This window comes from Mustela nivalis (assembly GCF_964662115.1).
Source record: "Mustela nivalis genome assembly, chromosome: 20".
Classification (NCBI taxonomy): Eukaryota; Metazoa; Chordata; class Mammalia; order Carnivora; family Mustelidae; genus Mustela; species Mustela nivalis.
The window spans coordinates 8,638,906-8,657,552 of record NC_139039.1 but is presented as its reverse complement, the minus strand read 5'-3'; the positions used below and the strand labels follow the sequence as shown (position 1 = coordinate 8,657,552).

The window sequence follows — 18,647 nt, the reverse complement described above, 5'->3', positions numbered from 1 at the left end:
TCTTCTCAGACGGTCTGAGGGGAGGGTCTGTGCTGTTTGTGATGGTTTCAATGTCATTCTTTCTATATGAAAGATCCAATGTTCTCTAAAGGTTCTGCCCAGGTCTGTGGTTCTAGAATCTATATTCGCATTTCAAAAGCCAAATATGACAGTATGTTTGCTGAGGGATTGTTGTCAGGGCTCCTCTACCTCAATTCATTTGAATTAGGACATGGGCATTATTTCTCCATTTCTCTTTAGAGCCAAGTAACCAGGCAACTGTAATTTTCTATTATTTTCTCTTTTTTTAATCTCCCAAAAGAATCACAGTAAGCTCAGAAGGAAGAATGAATGTTTTTCTCATAATTCAGGGCCTCAGACAACAGAAGTGCATGTTTTAAATACTTGATGACATTGATGGTGAATAACTATACTAGATTTTATAAAATTACTTATAAAATCTGTTCCTCTGGGTATTTGGCTTTTTAATCTTTCTCTCTTCCTCTTTGTCCCTGCAAACTGTGGGGAGCAATTTGAAGACAGTTACAGGTGATGAAGTGATTGTGGACCTCTATTTTTCAAGGATTAGGGAAGAATGAGGTGTTAAATGAGATGGTTGATGTCCCAGGAAGTGGAAGAGAAGACACTGAAAACGAAAATAAGGAGAAAAAAGTGGAATGAAATTCATTCAAAAGCATAGCTGAGAAGTAAAGACATTGAAAAATGTGAAATGATGAGACCGGGGTCACCCTGATCTTTTTGTCTTTACTTCCATTTTCATAAGGTTATAGAATGTTAGAGGTGAAAAGCATCTTAGAAATGAATCCACAGGGGCGCCTGGGTGGCTCATTGGGTTGGGCCGCTGCCTTTGGCTCTGGGTCATGATCTCAGGGTCCTGGAATCGAGTCCCGTATCGGGCTCTCTGCTCAGCAGGGAGCCTGCTTCCCTCTCTCTCTATCTCTCTCTCTGCCTGCCTCTCCATCTGCTTGTGATCTGTCAAATAAATAAATAAAATCTTTAAAGAAACTCAGTTAGGTGTCCCTATTGGTTGCAGAGTGAAACCCTGCTTTGGAGATACTGAATTAAGTGTATTCATGAAAATGTTTTACTTTTTGTGTGCCCATTGAGAATTCCTAATGACTTGTGTGGCTCGCATATTTCCATTGGACAAGCACTGTTTCAAGGATGACAAAAACATGCATTTGACTCGGGCCGTGTTCTTTAGAAAGTTTTATCAGTTCCCCATGAGACTCATCTGAGACACCCAAAGCCACGTCTCCCGCTCTAACAGCTTCGAGTCCTGGTCCCCGCGCGGAAATCTCAGTTCACAGCTCTTGGAACGCCAGGGAAGCGCAAATCCGGGGGGCATTTGGAAAAGGACGAGAACCTCGGAACACGCTTTTTCTTTTTTTCCCGTCAGAAAGGTCCCACAGGGGCGGGGGCGGCGGCTCAGGCGCATAGTGGACGTGGAAGGCTCGCCGGGGGGCACTGGAAGGCCTCCCCCGCCCCAGCGTCCAGAGTCCGGCCGGTAGTTGCCCAGCAAGGCCAGAGCCGCCTCTCCAAGATGGCCGGCGCCGCGGGGCGGGGCCTCCCGCCATCCCGCCCTCGGCCCGCCCCCGGCCCAGTGTCGATTGGGTGAGACGACTCGGTGGTGAGCGGCGATTGGGCCACACAAGACGCGAGCTGGGCGGGACCGGAAAGCTGTCTCAGCCTTGGGGTGCGGGGCGGGGGGCCGTCCGCCCTCGGTGTAGGTCCCTGGGGATGTGGAGAGCTGGCAGCATGTCGGCGGAGCTGGGAGTCGGGTTCGCATTGCGGGCGGTGAACGAGCGCGTGCAGCAGGCGGTGGCGCGGCGGCCGCGGGTGAGGAGGGAGACAGCGTGGGGACGGTGGGCGGCTGCTCTGAGAAGGGGACACCTGCATGGGAATGGGTCGTCACGGTGACGCAGAGGGGGTCTCCCGGCGGGGAGGGAGCCGTCCAGCTGCCTTGGCGTCGGCGCGGGTTGCAGAGCCCCCGCAAGGCTAGCGAAGGGTTTCCTCAGCGACCTCGCGGTGAGTCTGACAGGTTTTCTGGAGGGTGGTTCCGTTGGAGCAGAAGGTGTCCACTACCCCAGAAAATGATGTCCCCGACATCACGGCTGTTGCCGCCCCCCCCCCCCCAGCCTTGTTTAGGAGTCCGCGGCCTTAGCGGACGGGAGCCGCGCCGGTCCGGTGCCCAGAAAATGCAAGAGAAGACGTCCCCAAGAGCACCCAGAGAGGGCCAGGTCTCCTGAGATCGCTTGTGCGGCGACGTCTAACAGCTCGCGGTCGCTCAGTAATAGTCGACACCAGAGCTGCGCTAGGACGTTTGGGGCAGGAGGGAACTGACATCCAGTCCCAAGCACTTTAAAGGGAGACTCCGACCCCCACCACCACCCCGTCAGTATTTGCTCCCCTCCCTGTAAATTTAAGCTGAATGGTGTGGAGTGAGACATAACTGAACAGAAAGGTCAGAGTTTCTCTGATCAAGCATTGATGGTGTCAGAATTCAGAATTCCGTCCTGGAGGCAAGATGACCTCGATTGGTATAGTCTTTCCTTGGCTACTAATAAGATGTACCTTGAGCTCAGTCACTTAACTACTCTGGTCTGGAGTTTCCTCATCTGCCCTAGGCAATGGAATAAGCTCTCATTGCTTTAAGCTCCCTGCCGGCGTTGATGTTCTGGGATTCTCAGTGATTCTCCCTAATACATGTCACGAATATATCAGGACCAGAATGAGTTTCCAGAACCTAACGGTGGAGTTTCAGAAGCCAGCAGGGACACCCCCTCTAGTCAGAGGGTAATGCCTTTCCTTAATGAAGTGATTCTTAAACCTCCAACGTTAATGTGCAAGAGCATCATCTGGAGAGATTGTGTTAAAAGCAGATGCTCAGACTCCAGCCCCAGAGATTCAGATTCAGTAGGTCTGGAGTGGTACCCAGATGATGCTGATGCAGTTGGTTAAAGACTGCATTTTAAGGAAATACTGCTTTTACTTACCTTCCCAGTTCTCCTGAGAGTAGATGTTCAAGTAGCTAACACAGGGCACCTGGGTGGCTCAGTGGGTTAAGTGTCAGCCTTTGGCTCAGGTCATGATCCCAGGGTCCCGGGATGGAGCCCCACATCAGGCTCCCTGCTCAGTAGAGTGTGCTTCTCCCTCTCTCTCGCCGCGCCCCCCACTTGTGTATGCAAGCTCTCACTCTCTCTTTCTCTCTCAAATGATTAAGTAAAATCTTTAAAAAATAATAATAATAAAGTAGCTAACACACTAGATTTGGATGCCATACATTTGAAAGACATTCAATCAACATTTGGTACTGGTCTCCCTCCAGTATTGAAATAACGGAGCTTACCTAATGTCACATTAAGACCTACGCCAATTGATTCTATGGGATCCGTCTTATAGAACTTACTGGAATAATATTCCTAAACATTCACTCATTTGGCTCTTTTCCCTCTTGGCAGGATCTCCCAGCCATCCAGCCCCGGCTAGTAGCAGTCAGCAAAACCAAACCTGCAGACATGGTGATTGAAGCCTACAGTCATGGCCAGCGTACTTTCGGGGAGAACTATGTAAGAGTCCTTTTCCAGTCTGCCTTTTTGGAAGAGTCGTGATTGCCAGGCTTCTGATTCGTTCTGTTTTTACCCTTTAGGTTCAAGAACTGCTAGAAAAAGCATCGAATCCTAAAGTAAGTGGATATCTGAATTTTGGAGTTTGTGTCTATTCTTGGCCCTTCAGCTGAAAGTTAGACCCATTTTGGTGGTTGAGTTTTACAGGATCATCAGCTGGTAGTAGAAATGTCAGTAATCATCTTGAACTCCAAGTATTTCTCAGCTACATTTTCTTTCTTTATTAAAACTAAGACTATAGTTTTCTCCTCTGCAGCTTTTTGGATGTGGTGATTTAGGAGCTTGCTGTAATCCTGAGTCCTTTTGAGGTTTGAAACCTTTAGTCAGTTCATCCTTTGTTTTGTTGTTGTTGTTTTGTTTTGTCTTTTTGAAGTAGGCTCCACACCCAGTGTGTGGCTTGAATTCATGACCCTAAGATCTAGAGTCATGTGCTCTACTGACTGAGCCAGCCAGGTAGTCCATAATCAGTTCATCTTTAATGGATGATATCTAAAAGAAGGAGGGAGCTGATGGGAACAAGCAAGAGAAACAGAGTAGAAGAAGCCTTGGGTTTTTCTCTAAGTATCCTTTGGAGCCTGGCTAACGATGGTGATAGTGGTTTGTTGGATAGACACGAAAAGACAGAAGGAAATGTGTAAGGTATTTGCTCCAGCAAAGCCTTCATAAATTCTAGTCATAACATCTAGTCAAACCTTTTTCTCTGCAGATTCTGTCTTCGTGTCCTGAGATCAAATGGCACTTCATTGGCCACCTACAGAAACAAAATGTCAACAAATTGATGGGTAAGATAAAATTCTAAATATGGAGACAAAATCTCTCTACCATTATATTACTTACACTACTTTCTGTGTGGCAAAAGGAACAGCTTTTAGAATAGTCCTAATTCGGGGCACCTGGGTGGCTCAGTGGGTTAAAGCCTCTGCCTTCAGCTCAGGTCATGATCCCGGGGTTCTGGGATCAAGCCCAATGTGGGGCTCGATCCCAGGACCCTGAGAAAAATAGAATCAATGTTAGATTTTGTCAGATGCCTTTCCTGCATCCATTGAAATGATCCTGTGATTTTCTTTTTCAGTTTATTAACATGTTGAATTACATTTATTGATTTTCAAATGTTAAACTACCTCTGCATTCCTAGGAATAGGCTCACTTGGTCAGGCAGTATTATCCTTTTACTGTTGCATTTGCTTTATTAAGTTTTGCTTAGAATGTTTGTATCTACATTCAAAAGGGACATTGGGCTGTCATTTTCTTGTAATATCTTTTTTTAGGTTTAATAAAAATAATACTGGCCTAATAGAACTGGAAAGTACTCCCACTTCTTCAGTCTTTTGAAAGAGTTTGTGTGGAATTGGTATTGTCCCTTCCTTAACTGCTTGGTAGAATTCATCAGTGAGGCCTGGCGTTTCTTTGTAGGAGGGTTTTGGGTTTTGTTTTGTTTTTTAAAGATTTTATTTATTTATTTGAGAGAGAGAGCATGAGAGTGGGGAGGGTCAGAGGAAGAAGCAGGCTCCCTGCCTAGCAGGGAGCCTGATGCAAGACTTGATCCTGGGACTCCAGAATCATGATCTGAGCCAAAGACAGTTGCCCAACAACCAACTGAGCCATCCAGGCACCCTGTAAGAAGGTTTTTAACTATAGTTTCAGTTTTGTTAATAGACTTCACATAAGCTGTTTTTTCTTGTGTGAGCTTTGTTACTTTATGTTTTTAGAGAAATTTGCCCATTTCACCTAAAGTAATAAATTTATGAGCATTAAGTTGTTAGTAATATCTCTTTATTATCCTTTTAATACCTGTAGAATCTGTAGTGATGTCAACTCATTCCTGATGTTGGTCATTTGTCTTCTCTTTTTTTTCTAATCCATCTGACTAGAGGTTTAACAGTCTTCTCTGATAACTACTTTTAGTTTCATTAATTTTTCTCTGCTGTTCTATTAGTATAATATGTTATATAAACAAAAATAATGATGTATTATGGGATTTATAACATGACAAAGTAAAGTGAATTGAAACAGTGACATACAAAATGGAAAGTAAGAAACAGAAGTACACTATTATAAGGTTCTTAAACTTTATATTAAGTGGTATGACATCATTTTAAGGTAGACTGTGTCTAAGTTCAACTTTAAAGCAACCAATAAAGGTGCCTGACTGGCTCAGTTGGTAGAGCATACAACTTGATCTCAGGGTCATAAGTTCAAGCCTCACACTTGGGTCATAAGTTCAAGCCCCACACTTGGGCATAGAGCTTACTTAAAAAAATAAAATAAATCAACCAATAAAATAACACAATAGAAAATTATAGCTAATAAGTCAGCAAAGAAGATAAAGTGGAGTAATAAAAAATACGTGAAATGGTATTACATTGTGGTTTGATTTGCATTTCCCTAATGACAAATGAAGTTGAGCATTTTTTCATGTGTTTATTGGCCATTTGTACATCTTCTTTGGAGAAATGTCTATTCAGATCCTTATGTGTTTTTTAATTGGGTCTTGTGTGTGTGTGTGTGTGTGTGTTTGACTCTTTTTTCTTTTTGAATAAACATATAATGTATTTTTATCCCCAGGGGTACAGGTCTGTGAATCGCCAGGTTTACACATTTCACAGCACTCATCATAGCACATACCCTCCCCACAATGTCCATATCCTACTTGGGTCTTTTTATTATCAAGTTATAAAATTTCTTTTATATATCCTAGGTACCAGTCCTTTATGCTGTATATGATTTGCAAATACATTCTCCCATTCCATGGGAATGGTATCTTTTTTCTTTTGTGGCATGTGCTATTGGTACTATCGCTAAGAAATCCAAGGTCACAAAGATTTTTTTTTCTTAAGTAATCTCTGTGCCCAATATGGGGCTTGAACTCACAACCCTGAGATGGAGAGTCAGATGCTCTACCGTTTGAGCCAGCCAGATGCCCCCAGAGTCTCAAAGATTTGCTCCTATTTTCTTCTGAGCGTTTTATCGTGTTAGCTCTTACCTTTGGGTCTTTTTGAGTTAATTTTTATGTATAGCCTAAGGAAAAGGGTGGTGCCACTTCATTCTTTTCCATTGAACTTTTTTGTACCTTCACCTTTATTTTTCAAAGGTACTTTTGCAGACCGTAGAGCTTTAGCTTAATGGTTTTTTCATTCAATACTTTAAAGATATTGCTCCACTGTCTTTACTTAGACTGTTTCCAATAAGAAATATAATGTCGTCCTTATCTTTGTTCCTCTGTATGTGACATGTTTTTTTTTTTTTCCTTTAGCTACTTGCAAGGTTTTCTTGTTATCACTGACTTTGAGCAATTTAATTATGATATGCCTTGGTGTAATTTTTTTTTTTTCCACATTTCTTGTGCTTGGGGTGCATTGAGCTTCTTGGATCTGGGGTTCTAATCAAGTTTTAGAAATTTTTCAACTATTTGTTCACATATATTTTTTGCTTCCCCCTTTCTTTTCTCCTTTGGGGACTCCAGTTACCTATTGGTCTGCTTGAGGTGATTCCAGAGCCCACTGATGCTCTTTTTAATTTTAATTTTTATTTTTTTCCTTGTCTGTGTTTCATTTTGGTAATTTCTTCAAGGTAACTAAGCCTTTCTTTAGCATTGTCTAATTTGCCATTAATCCCATCAGTGGATTTTTCATCTCCTACATGGTGGTTTTCATGCCAGTTGAGTCTTTTTATATCTTCCATGGCCTTCTACATTTTTTTTATATGGCACACGGTTACAGTAACTGTTTTAATGTGCTGCTTACTAATTCTATCATCTTCTGTCATCTTTGACAGTCTGGGGCAATTTCAGCAGATTGATTTAACCCCTCATTATGTATCATATTTCCTGCTTCTTTGAGTGTCTGATTTTTGTTTTTTGGGGGGTTTTTTGTTTGTTTGTTTGTTTGCTTTGGACAGTCAAATATGGTGAATTTTCTTTTTGGGAGCTGGTAATTTTCATATTCCTATAAATATTTTTGAGCCTTTGTTTGGAACACAGCTAACTTACTTGGGGCGGTTTGATCTTTTTAGGTCTTGCTTTTAAGATTAGTTGGCGTGCCTAGAGCAGAGCTCAATTTAGGGCTAATTATTCCCTGTTACTGAGATAAGGCCCTCCATGTACTCTACCCGGTACCCCATGAATCCTAAGCCTGTTTGGTGGGAATAGGCACTATTCCATCCCCTCTGTGAACATCAGGCTCTGTTTCTTCTAATCCTTTCAAACAGTTCTGTCCTGAGCCAGGAGTGATTTCCTTACATGCATGCACTGATCTGTACCCAGCCGAGTTCTGGAAGGGAGCCCTTCACAACTCACCAGTGGTCTCTCTTTGTGCTGCTCTTTCCTCTCCCAAATTCTGCCCTGTGAACTCTAGCTACTTAGTCTTTCCAGATTCTTAGTTCCTGTCTTCAACTCAGGTCCACACTCTTCCTGCATTCATTCGCCTTTCCCGTACCACATTCTAGAAACTTTAGCTGGGGCAGTTGTGGCCCTCACTTAATTTGTTTCTCATCCCTCAGAGATCACTATCTTTCACTGCATGATACTCAGTTCTTTTACATCACCATTTCATATATTTTGTCCATTTCGATGTTCAGGTGGGAGGGTAAATCTGATCCCTATACTTCCATCTTGTTGGAAAGTAGAAGTCTATTGTATTTTTTTTTTTTTTTTTTAAGATCTTATTTATTTATTTGACAGAGAGACACAGTGAGAGAGGGAATACAAGTAGAGGGAGAGGGAGAAGCAGGCCTCCCACTGAGCAGGCAGCCTGATGTGGGGCTCCATCCCAGGACCAAGATCATGACCTGAGCCGAAGGCAGCCGCTTAATGACTGAGCTACCCAGGCATCCCTATTGTATTATTTTTAAAAGCTATTTCATATTAGGTGTGAGGAAAGTAGGGAGCCTGTTTATACTTAATAAGTGAACAGCAAGACAGTCAACTTTTTATTGGAGAAATAATTAAATTTGGGACGCCTGGGTGGCTCAGTTGGTTGGACGACTGCCTTCGGCTCAGGTCATGATCTTGGAGTCCCAGAATCGAGTCCCACATCAGGCTCTCAGCTCCACGGGGAGTCTGCTTCTCTCTCTGACCTTCTCCTCGCTCATCATGATCTCTCTCACTGTCTCTCTCTCAAATAAATAAATAAATAATCTTTAAAAAAAAAAAAAGAAATAATTAAATTAGATTCCCTTCCTTGCAGTATAAATTCCAGTGAGATTAAAGAATTTTTTTTTTTTTTTTAGATTTTATTTATTTATTTGATAGAGAGAGACAGCGAGAAAGGGAACACAATCTAGGGGAGTGGGAGAGGGAAAAGCAGGCTTCCTGCCCAGCAGAGAGCCCGACATGGGATCTGATCCCAGAACCCTGGGATCATGACCTGAGCTAAAGACAGATGCTTAACAACTGATCCATCCATGTATCCCGAGATTAAAGAATCTTAACTTGAAAATCAAAATTATGAAGTATTAGAAGAAAAATAGGAAGATATTTTTATTTTTTCAGGCTGGTGAAAGACCTTTCTAAATAAAACAAAGTCTGAAAACCATTAAAGGAACAATTAGCACATTTGCTTACACAAAAATTAAAGCTTTCCATATGTCAAAGCAAAAGGGAAGCACAGATTGGTAGTAAAATAATATTTTTTAAAAGGGGAAGAGGTTAATGTCCATAATATATAAAGACTTTTTTTTTTAAGATTTTATTTATTTATTTGACCGAGAGAGACAGCAAGAGAGGGAACACAAGCAGGGGGAGTGGCAGAGGGAGAAGCAGGCTCCCCGCTGAGCAAGGAGCCTGATGCAGAACTCAATCCCAGAACCGTGGGATCATGACCTGAGCCGAAGGTATATGCTTGCTTAACAACTGAGCCACCCAGGCACCCCTAAAGAATTTTTTAATGCATGAGAAAAACATAGGGAAAAACTAAGAACAGGCCATTTATAAGGATAAAATATACAAAAGACCAGTAATCAAACAAAAAATGCTTACCCTCAATAAGAGAAATACAAAATACAATAATAAATTCTACTTTTCACCAATCAGGTTTGCAAAAAGTAAAAAGTCTGCTAATATCCAATGTTTGAGAGCATGAGTAAATGAGCACTCCACATTTTGCCAGGAAGATTCTAAAATGGTAGGGCTTTTTTGGATTTCTAGTATCTAACACAGTTTTAATTGTACTTTGTCCTTAACTAGTAACTTCAATTCCTGGTACTCATGTATTCTATAGCAACTTGTATATGTGCACAAAGATCTGTTTCTAAGCTTTGGTTTTGTAGTAAAAAAAAAAAAAAAAAAAACAAGGTTAATAAGAACAATGTTAAGGAAATTGTGATCATCTGTTCTGTGGAATGTCGCAGTTGTTAAAAGTACCAGTAGATTTATGGTACTAATGTAGAAAAAATCTCCAACATGTATTGCTAACTGGAAGCAAGCAACCCGTAAAACATTTACTATGATCCAGTGCCTGGCTGACTCAGTTAGTGAAGTGTGTGACTCTTGATCTCAGGGTTATAAGTTCAAGTCCCACGTTGGGTATAAAGATTACTTAAATATAAAAGGTTTGGGGGCGGGGGAAGCAGTATGATCCCATCTATATGTCATTCCAAAAAATAACAATAAATTATACATCTGGGGGGGTGGTCTATGTGATTGGATGGAAATACACTAAAATGATCTGGAAGAATCCTTAGCCCAGTGGTAACAGTGGTAGTTTCTAGGGTGAGAAACTGAGTTTTTACTGCATGTGCTTCTATATTGCTTATTTTTTCTCCACATCAAGCATATCTGCTTTTGGTCTGTTTTTTAAGTATGTACATTTTTTAAATACATACTTTTATTTAAAAAAGTAGCCTAAGCTCAAATTCAACATTAAGAATATGGAGTCATGGGACACCTGGATGGCTCGTTCTGTTGAGCCTTCTGCTCAGGTCATGATCCCAGGGTCCTGGGATTGAGTCCCACATCAGGTTCCTTGCTCAGTAGGGAACCTGCTTCTCCCTCTGCCTGTTGCTCCTTTTGCTTATGTGCTCTGGCTTTCTCTCTCCCTCTCACACATACACAAATAAATAAGTGAAAAACCTTAAAAAAAAGAAAAAGAAAAAACAAACAAACATGGAGTCGTGGGGTACCTGAGCATTTGGCTATGGTCATCTCAGGATCCTGCGATGAAGCCCCATGTTGGGCTCCCTGCTCAGCAGAAAGTCTGCTTGTCCCTCTCCCTCTTCCCCTCCCCCTCAGCATTCACACTGTTTTTCTCTCTCTCTCTCTTAAATAAATCTTCAAAAAAAAATATGATGGAGTTTGCCATTATTTAAGTCACAGCTCTAATATTTGTTAGTTTTGTAAACTTGAATAAACTTCATCCTTTCGGGGCTCCTGGGTGGCTCAGTGGGTTAAAGCCTCTGCCTTCGGCTCAGGTCATGATCTCAGGGTCCTGGGATCGAGCCCCACATGGTGCTCTCTGCTCAGCAGGGAGCCTGCTTCCCTTCCTCTCTGCCTGCCTCTGCCTACTTGTGATCTCTCTCTCTCTGTCAAATAAATAAATAAAATCTTTAAAAAAAAAAAAACCTTCATCCTTTCTGAGCCTCAGTTTCCCCAACTGTAAGGTGGAGGTAATAATAGTGCTTCATGAACCATGGTAAAGATTGAAAAGCAGTAATGCATGTATACCTGTTAGCAAATTGCCTGTTTGACGAGAGCAAGCTGCTGATATTGCTGCTTCTGTCTTCACTCTGTATCTGAGGCAAGAGTGATAGTTCATGTCACATGCATCTTTGGAAAAAGAGATGGTTTCGATGATGTCAGCATCTCCCTTAGCTGTCATTCTGTCGTCCTGGTTGAACGAGAGCACCCCTGTCCCACAGTTTAAGAACATGGCGTTATCCTGCTAGGGAAGCACTTGGGCCTCTATAGTTATCCTTTCTTTATTGTCATCTTGACCCGGTTCTTGCATGTGAACTGAAGTATAGTCCCATCAAGCCTGCTCTTGGGGATCTGCACTATTTCCAGCCCTCTTGAATGCATGTGCCTCCTGGTTGCGGCAGGTCACTGTTTCCCTGATGGATCCTTTCCAGTGAAGTAGCAGTGGGCTGACATTTAAACTGACATCTAGTAAAACCATCTCAGAAGTCTGAGCATAAGTCTGTCTTGTTCTCTTTCTGGGAAATCGTTCTTCCATCCACCAAGTCAAAAAGATGGGTTGTATGTTGCTTGCTACGGTACGGTGAATGAAGAATTACCTTGCCTCTTTCTCGTTGCAGCTGTCCCCAATCTCTTCATGCTGGAAACAGTGGATTCTGTGAAGTTGGCAGATAAAGTGAACAGTTCATGGCAGAAAAAAAGTTCTCCTGAAAGGTTAAAGGTTATGGTCCAGGTTAATACCAGTGGAGAGGAGAGTAAGTGACCCGACCTGAATTGTAGATTTTTCTTCCCCTTAGTATGGTTGAAGGTCTGGAAGAATGCCAGGCCTAAGAATCTGATAGCTAAGGGTCTAGAAGGAAATCACAGGCCTTTACGTAAGCGGTTTCCTGTAGGATCTAGATGGCACAATGACATCTAAGCCAGTCCACGTATAACTCTTTCTTACATTGTGGTTTGTTTATTCTTAGTTTTTTGGTGGCCCAGAATAGGACAAGCCAAGAAGGGAACTGTAACTTTGATCTCCTGAAAATTCCTAGAAATCCTTCACTGCTGAAGGAGATAGCACAGTTACATGTGTAACACTCAGGTGTTAAAAAAAATTACTTAATGTTACATTAGGAAGGAAAAGAAGGAAGTCACCTGAGCACCAGTTAATGATACTTTTAAGGGGTTTGGGTTGACAGTGTAACATAGTGAATAGACTAGGAGCTTTGAAATCAGACCTGGGGTTTGAGCTCCCACACTTTCCAGCATTATAACCTCAGCCAGGTTACCTAACCTCTCTGTACCTCAGTTTCCTTGGCGGACCATGATAATCACAGTGGGTATAATCACAGATTATACGTCAGAGGGTGTTGTCAGGATTGAAAGTGGTAACGTGGGCAGAGCTGCTGGCAGGGAAACCTGCACATCTCTCTTGTTAGCACTTGTTAACAGTAAGTGTTCACAGACTGGTCGTTTGCTTACTACCAGCAGAGCCCCAGGATTCGCCAGACAGTAACATGAAGGAACACAATGCAGATAGGCCCTCGGGCCAGACTTCCTGGCTTTAAATCCCAGTTGCGCAATTTCTAGTTGTGGGACCTTGGACAAGGCACTGAGCCTCCCTGTCCCTCAGTTTCCTCATTTTTAGAGTGGAGACAGTAAGAGTACTTATTGCATAGTTACTGTATTAAGTGAAGAGCTCTTAGAACTTGGCACATGTGCCTGACACGTAAGTGTTTTGTAAATTGTAACAATTTTTATTTCTTTAAGCACCTAGATTATATATTATGTTATCAGTATAGGTATGTCTGAAACTGGCTCCAGGTGAAGTCTATGATAGCATTTCCTGATAATTGGCTATATTAGGCTGTAATTAAAGATTCAAGTGAACATTCGTAGCATCTCCATTTGATAAATGAGGGAAAGAGAACATTCATATTCCTTATAACGGCATAACAAATCATCATTTACCACAGACTGCTCCTCCATTTGTTAATTAGCAAGTTCCATTAAGTTTTACAAATACTTAGTGAAAACTGGGATATATACTTTATTTTAAAATGTTTACAGCTCTAATAAATTAATGAAACAATAGATGTACCAGAGCTGGGAAAAGAATTCCCCGGTGAATCTGGCATTTTGACAATGTGAGTCTTCTTGGTGTCTCAAGAAAGATGGTGTTTTTTTCTCTTCCCTCTGCTCTAGCTGTTCGCAGCTCAGATCACTGAGATTCAGATGATTAATACTCAATTCCTGACCAGAAGGGAAGCAACATAAACAAAGGCCACCAAAATAAAATTACTTTTTAGGACTGAAGGATACTTTTTTTTTTTTCCCCAAGAAGTCCTCTAGCCCGAAAGTCACCTCCTTTTTAAAGAAGAGGTAGAAATGAGGCCTTCCTCTGGCTACTTCAGACATGTTGGTACAAGTGTCTTCTGTTCCTTTTTGTGAAGGTAAACATGGCCTTCTGCCTTCAGAGACAGTAGCCGTGGTGGAACACATAAATGCCAAGTGCCCCAGCCTGGAATTCGTGGGGCTCATGACCATAGGAAGTTTTGGCCATGATCTTAGTCAAGGACCAAATCCTGACTTCCAGGTACCGGGGGCCAAGGACGGGGGTATTGCTCGCATGTTAAGGAAGCATCTTAGTGAAATGCTGTTGCAAGACAGGCTGCCATGATAAATGACCCTCTTCTGAACTCTTCTTGTAAGGGAAGAAGAAAATAAGTTTCCAAAACCCACAGACCTTTCTCAGCCCCACTTGAACCTGGCTAAAACACAGCCTTCGGAGAAAACCAGTTCTTTTCTTCCTTTTCCAATGGCTGATTTTTGTTTGTTTGGTTTTGGGGGGCTTTTTTTGTTTGTGTTTTTGAAAGCAGGAGCATTTGCTAAAAAAAACTCAGTAACTTCTGAAAATTTTGACAGGGCTTGAAACCACAAGGAATCAATAATCTTTGGCAGAGATGTTCAGATTTAGCCACTTTCAGGCATCCTTAGAGAAGGGAGGAATGAAATAAATGTCACACTTGTCTTTTCAGGTGTTACTGTCCCTCCGAGAGGAGCTGTGTAAAAAGCTGAGCATCCCCACTGAGCAGGTGGAGCTGAGCATGGGCATGTCCATGGACTTCCAACATGCTGTGAGTGTCTCCCCCTGGGGACCTTTATCCACCTCAAGGGGAGGGTCTGAAAGACCACAGCAGGGAGCGGTTTTTGTCAGAGAAACCTTTGAAAATGCCTCATCGTAGCAATAGGGTCCCAAGTAGCAGTGGCTCTCACCTATTCCGACATCCCCCACCCCCTTCTTTTTTTAAATTAAATGTATAGAAATGATAGCTTTGACACATAGCTTTTTTTAACGCAATACGATTCCCTGAGTGGATTCTAAAGAACTAAGAAGGGGCTCCTGACTGGCCCAGTCAGTAGAGCACATGACTCTTGATCTTAGGGTCATGAGGTCAAGTCTTACAGTGGGTATAGAGATTACTTAAAAATAAATAAAATAAGGGCGTCTGGGTGGCTCAGTGGGTTAAGCCGCTGCCTTCGGCTCAGGTCATGATCTCAGGGTCCTGGGATCCAGGCCCGCATTGGGCTCTCTGCTCAGCGGGGAGCCTGCTTCCCTCTCTCTCTCTCTGCCTGCCTCTCTGTCTACTTGTGATCTCTCTCTGTCAATAAATAAATAAATAAATAAATAAATAAATAAAAATATATATATATTTAAACTATTATTTTTTAAAGTTTATTATATATGCTTTTTTGGAATAGTAAATAACTTGATGAAGTGCTAAAAATCAAAGTAGAAACTTGACTCTGTGCATCCAGTAGTTGCATTCTTGGAAAATCACATAAACTGAAACAGTGCAAAATTACTTTGTGTTTATAAGTATGACGGAATTCAATCCTATGCTCAATCAGGAGGAGGTATTTTTTTTTCTTTTTTTTAATAAAGATTTTATTTATTTACTTGTCAAGAGAGAAAGAAAGAGAACAAGCACAAGCCGGGGAGCCACAGGCAGAGGGAGAAGCAGACTCCCCCCTGAGCAGGGAGCCTGATGCAGGACTCAATCCCAGGACCCTGGGGTCATGACCTGAGCCAAAGGCAGACACTTAACTGACTGACCACCCAGGCGCCCCAGGAGGAGGTTTTCTCATCTGTCTAATCATGGAGCATCAGGAAGGGCTATGGGCTGTGAGACCTGTCCATTGTGCCACCATGTCTCAGTCAGAGTGTGACCTCTCACTCCAGCCCCAGATAAGCAGCAGTTGTCTTCCCTAATCATGGTGACAGCCATGGACAGGCTTACTGATTTCTCAAACATACCCTGGAGGTAGGATCATCCCAAGGTTAACCCCTGCCCAATGGCCCTCTTTAGCTGCATTATCATCGTTCTTCATAGGACCCCTCGTGAGCCACAGTGACAGGAATGGCTTCAGCGTTGGCTGCCTTATTTCAAACTCGGCCCCAGTACTTTCTCTTCTTTCCCTCAGATTGAAGTAGGATCTACGAATGTCCGAGTAGGAAGCACCATTTTTGGAGAGCGAGATTACTCCAAGAAGCCTGCCCTGGACAAGTCGACAGCCGACCTGAAGGCACCCGTGGAGGTGGCGCAGGCGCACTGAGGCCAGGCACAGCCAGCAGTGGCGCATGGGCCAGGGCCGTCCAGGAGGCGGAACTATGCAGTCATTTGGATTTCCATCTCGATGTTCCCTATGTTACAGCACAGCCGTGCTCTCCTTGTGACCCTCAGAGAGCGTGCTGATGATGACGTGTGTGGATGGAAACCATCTGTACTTAGTATCTCACCCAAGAAGTTCACTTCAGGTAGTGGCTTTGGATTGGATCTCAGAAATCCAGACATTTCTGCAGAACACATATCAAGTCAATAGCCAGGAATTGAGCCAACTCATGAATGCCTTCCCCAGGTTAAAATGTGGCCACGGATGCCCATAATCACCAGAGTGAGAGGGATTCGCATTTGTCGTCCCCTTTCATAGAAAATTCTCTTCACACAAACCCCTAGTGAGTAATTAATTGTCTTTGCTGCTCTGGAGCAGAGTGATCGCTGTCCCCAGTTTCCACCCCACCCAGTAAATATTTATCTGTGCTCTGGAATGGCAGTACAGGTGACCAGGAACTGGCTCAAGGCAGTGCTCCAAACCCAAATCATGGTTCATGAGAGTTTATGGCTTTGGCCACCTTGTGGTATTGACCCTGAAAATGACAGAGGTAACATAAATGGGTTTGAGCCTTTCTAACATCGTCCTCAAGAGAGGGCTTTGAGCTTTCTCCCCTGGGCTCTCCAGTGAGGAAAATGTAATGCTGTGATTTCTTTTACACCATAATCCTGTTATTGGTGGTTTCTTATCAAAGATCAGTGAATCTCAATCGCTTCCCAGAAATTCCTTCAAAGCCAGTTCAGGCTCACAGTTTCAACAAGGCCTGGCTTTGAGGTTCCCACCCCTGCAGAGCATTTTCCAGGTCCATCTATATATACCCTCCCCTCCCCTGCTATACTGATAAGCCAGAATTTTGCAACTTCTTGGTTGTTAATAAAGTAGCAAGAGCTTCAAAAACTAGAAAGCACAATTCTCAGATACTCATAACAGTCTTTATTCAAGCCCCAGTCTTTTATCTCACGAAATAACTTTCAGAACCCGTTGCTACTGCTGAATGTAATTTTGTAAAACTTAAAACCATTATGATGCCTGTATTCTTTCAGTCAGAGCTATATGATGTTTCAGAGTGTGTTAAATAAAAATGTGAGTTTGAATTATACCATCTGTGCCGATTACAAAGCAATTAAAGTATTTATTTTTTAAGACCTGGTGTAATGAGTGAGTCTAACAGGAGCGAGGCATTGGAGCCAACAGGGAGTCACTGTGCCCATCACTTGACGCGGTGCCAGCCCAGCTTTAGAAGAGGACTTGCCCTGGCTCAGAGATGCAGCCAAAGCCGCACCTTGGATGAGAGAAGAATTCTGAATTTCTAAAGGCAAGAAAATGAAATGTTGGCATTTCAGGAATCACTAAAGGAAAGCAGTATTACTTACCTCTTGCCACAAGAACCTCTACTTTAGGTGGCCTCTAGGTGGCGACATTGGCTAACCTGTGGGCAAGTACTGGGGCTCCACCGTGCACATTTCTTGGGAGGGGCCCCTCACCCTGAGTCTCACCCCTTCAGAGGGCAGAAAAGGAGACCATCATTTTTCCAAGTGAGAGGGCTGACTTGCAAAGCCACTAGGTTCTTCCAGATACCTCATTTCTTTGCTAACTGGATAGGGGTCCGAGGATGGCTATGGAACTGGGAAAAGTGAACTTGTCTAAGCTTTTTAATAAAGAACTCTCCGGACTGTGCCTCCAGATTGAGAACAATGAAAGAGACAAGCCAGAGGAGGCTGAGTCAAACCCAGATAAGGAAAGGAAACTAAAGTAGGTCTGTCCAGTGTTCCCACAACAGGCCAGGACCTTTGGCAAAGAGAAAAGCCAGCAAAATGGTGACTTTGATTTTTTTTTTTTTAAAGATTTTATTTATTTATTTGAGAGAGAGACAGTGAGAGAGAACATGAGCGAGGAGAAGGTCAGAGGGAGAAGCAGACTCCCCATGGAGCTGGGAGCCCGATGTGGGACTCGATCCCGGGACTCCAGGATCATGACCTGAGCCGAAGGCAGTCGTCCAACCAACTGAGCCACCCAGGCGCCCCTGACTTTGATTTTTGGTACACGTGACAGGCAGCAGGTCGGAATCCTCAGATTTTCATTAGATGGGTGATAGCATCCACAGCAAGTTCCTGAGTCACAACAGCATGCTGTTCTGGGACAGACCGACCATGTGACCTAGCGTTCTCTGTCCCTGCCATCAGCCACCCAGGCCCTTGGCTGCCTGGTACCAGCCTCAGAGGGTTCTGATGCTCAAAGGCTCCCAATCTTCCAGCATGTCTTTGTCCTTACATACATCCTCAGAGATTCCAACCACTGTATCTCGTAATTACTTCAAATCAACTCTCCCCTGTCCTTTTATAAACATGCCTGGCCTGTAAAGCACTCCCCTATATTCTTGAATTTTGCCCTCACAAAAGCTGGTGGGATAATTTCGGCAACATGGTGGCATCCCTTTGTGGACAGGGCTCTGAGTCCCAGAGAAGGTTGGGTCTTTCCTGAGGTCCCAGTGGGTTGGTGACAGAATGAGAAACTCAAGGCTCTTAATTCCCAGTCTAGAGCTTCACTACACCACACCGGTATCTTCTGTCGCCTCAGGCTTATTATAACAATTGCCAAACGGCATATTCTCAGATTTGTAGGTTTAAGTTAAGAGAAGTGTATTACTAAAACAGAAATGTATGTTTTTAGTCTATTATAATTGTTGAGAACTGACACATCTTTAATGCAGAACAAACTCTGAAACCGCAAGCCGT

The 18,647-nt window shown here is 43.1% G+C and overlaps 1 protein-coding gene across 1 annotated transcript; it reads left to right on the top strand.

Moving 5' to 3' along the window:
- Positions 1–1,214: 1,214 nt before the first annotated feature.
- On the top strand, positions 1,215–17,055 carry PLPBP (pyridoxal phosphate binding protein). Its single transcript, XM_082715443.1, has 8 exons — positions 1,215–1,839; positions 3,462–3,569; positions 3,650–3,685; positions 4,333–4,408; positions 11,874–12,008; positions 13,692–13,834; positions 14,277–14,375; positions 15,724–17,055. The coding sequence occupies exons 1-8, from the start codon at positions 1,741–1,743 to the stop codon at positions 15,853–15,855; spliced, it is 828 nt and encodes a 275-aa protein (XP_082571569.1). The 5' UTR covers positions 1,215–1,740; the 3' UTR covers positions 15,856–17,055.
- The last annotated feature ends 1,592 nt before the right edge of the window (positions 17,056–18,647 follow it).

Excerpts from the sequence above, each read along its gene's own strand:
- PLPBP (XM_082715443.1), top strand. The coding sequence starts at position 1,741 with ATGTGGAGAGCTGGCAGCATGTCGGCGGAGCTGGGAGTCGGGTTCGCA. Across the intron at positions 4,409-11,873 it reads AAATGTCAACAAATTGATGG|CTGTCCCCAATCTCTTCATG; the intron begins GTAAGATAAAAT and ends TTCTCGTTGCAG. Across the intron at positions 14,376-15,723 it reads CCATGGACTTCCAACATGCT|ATTGAAGTAGGATCTACGAA; the intron begins GTGAGTGTCTCC and ends TCTTTCCCTCAG.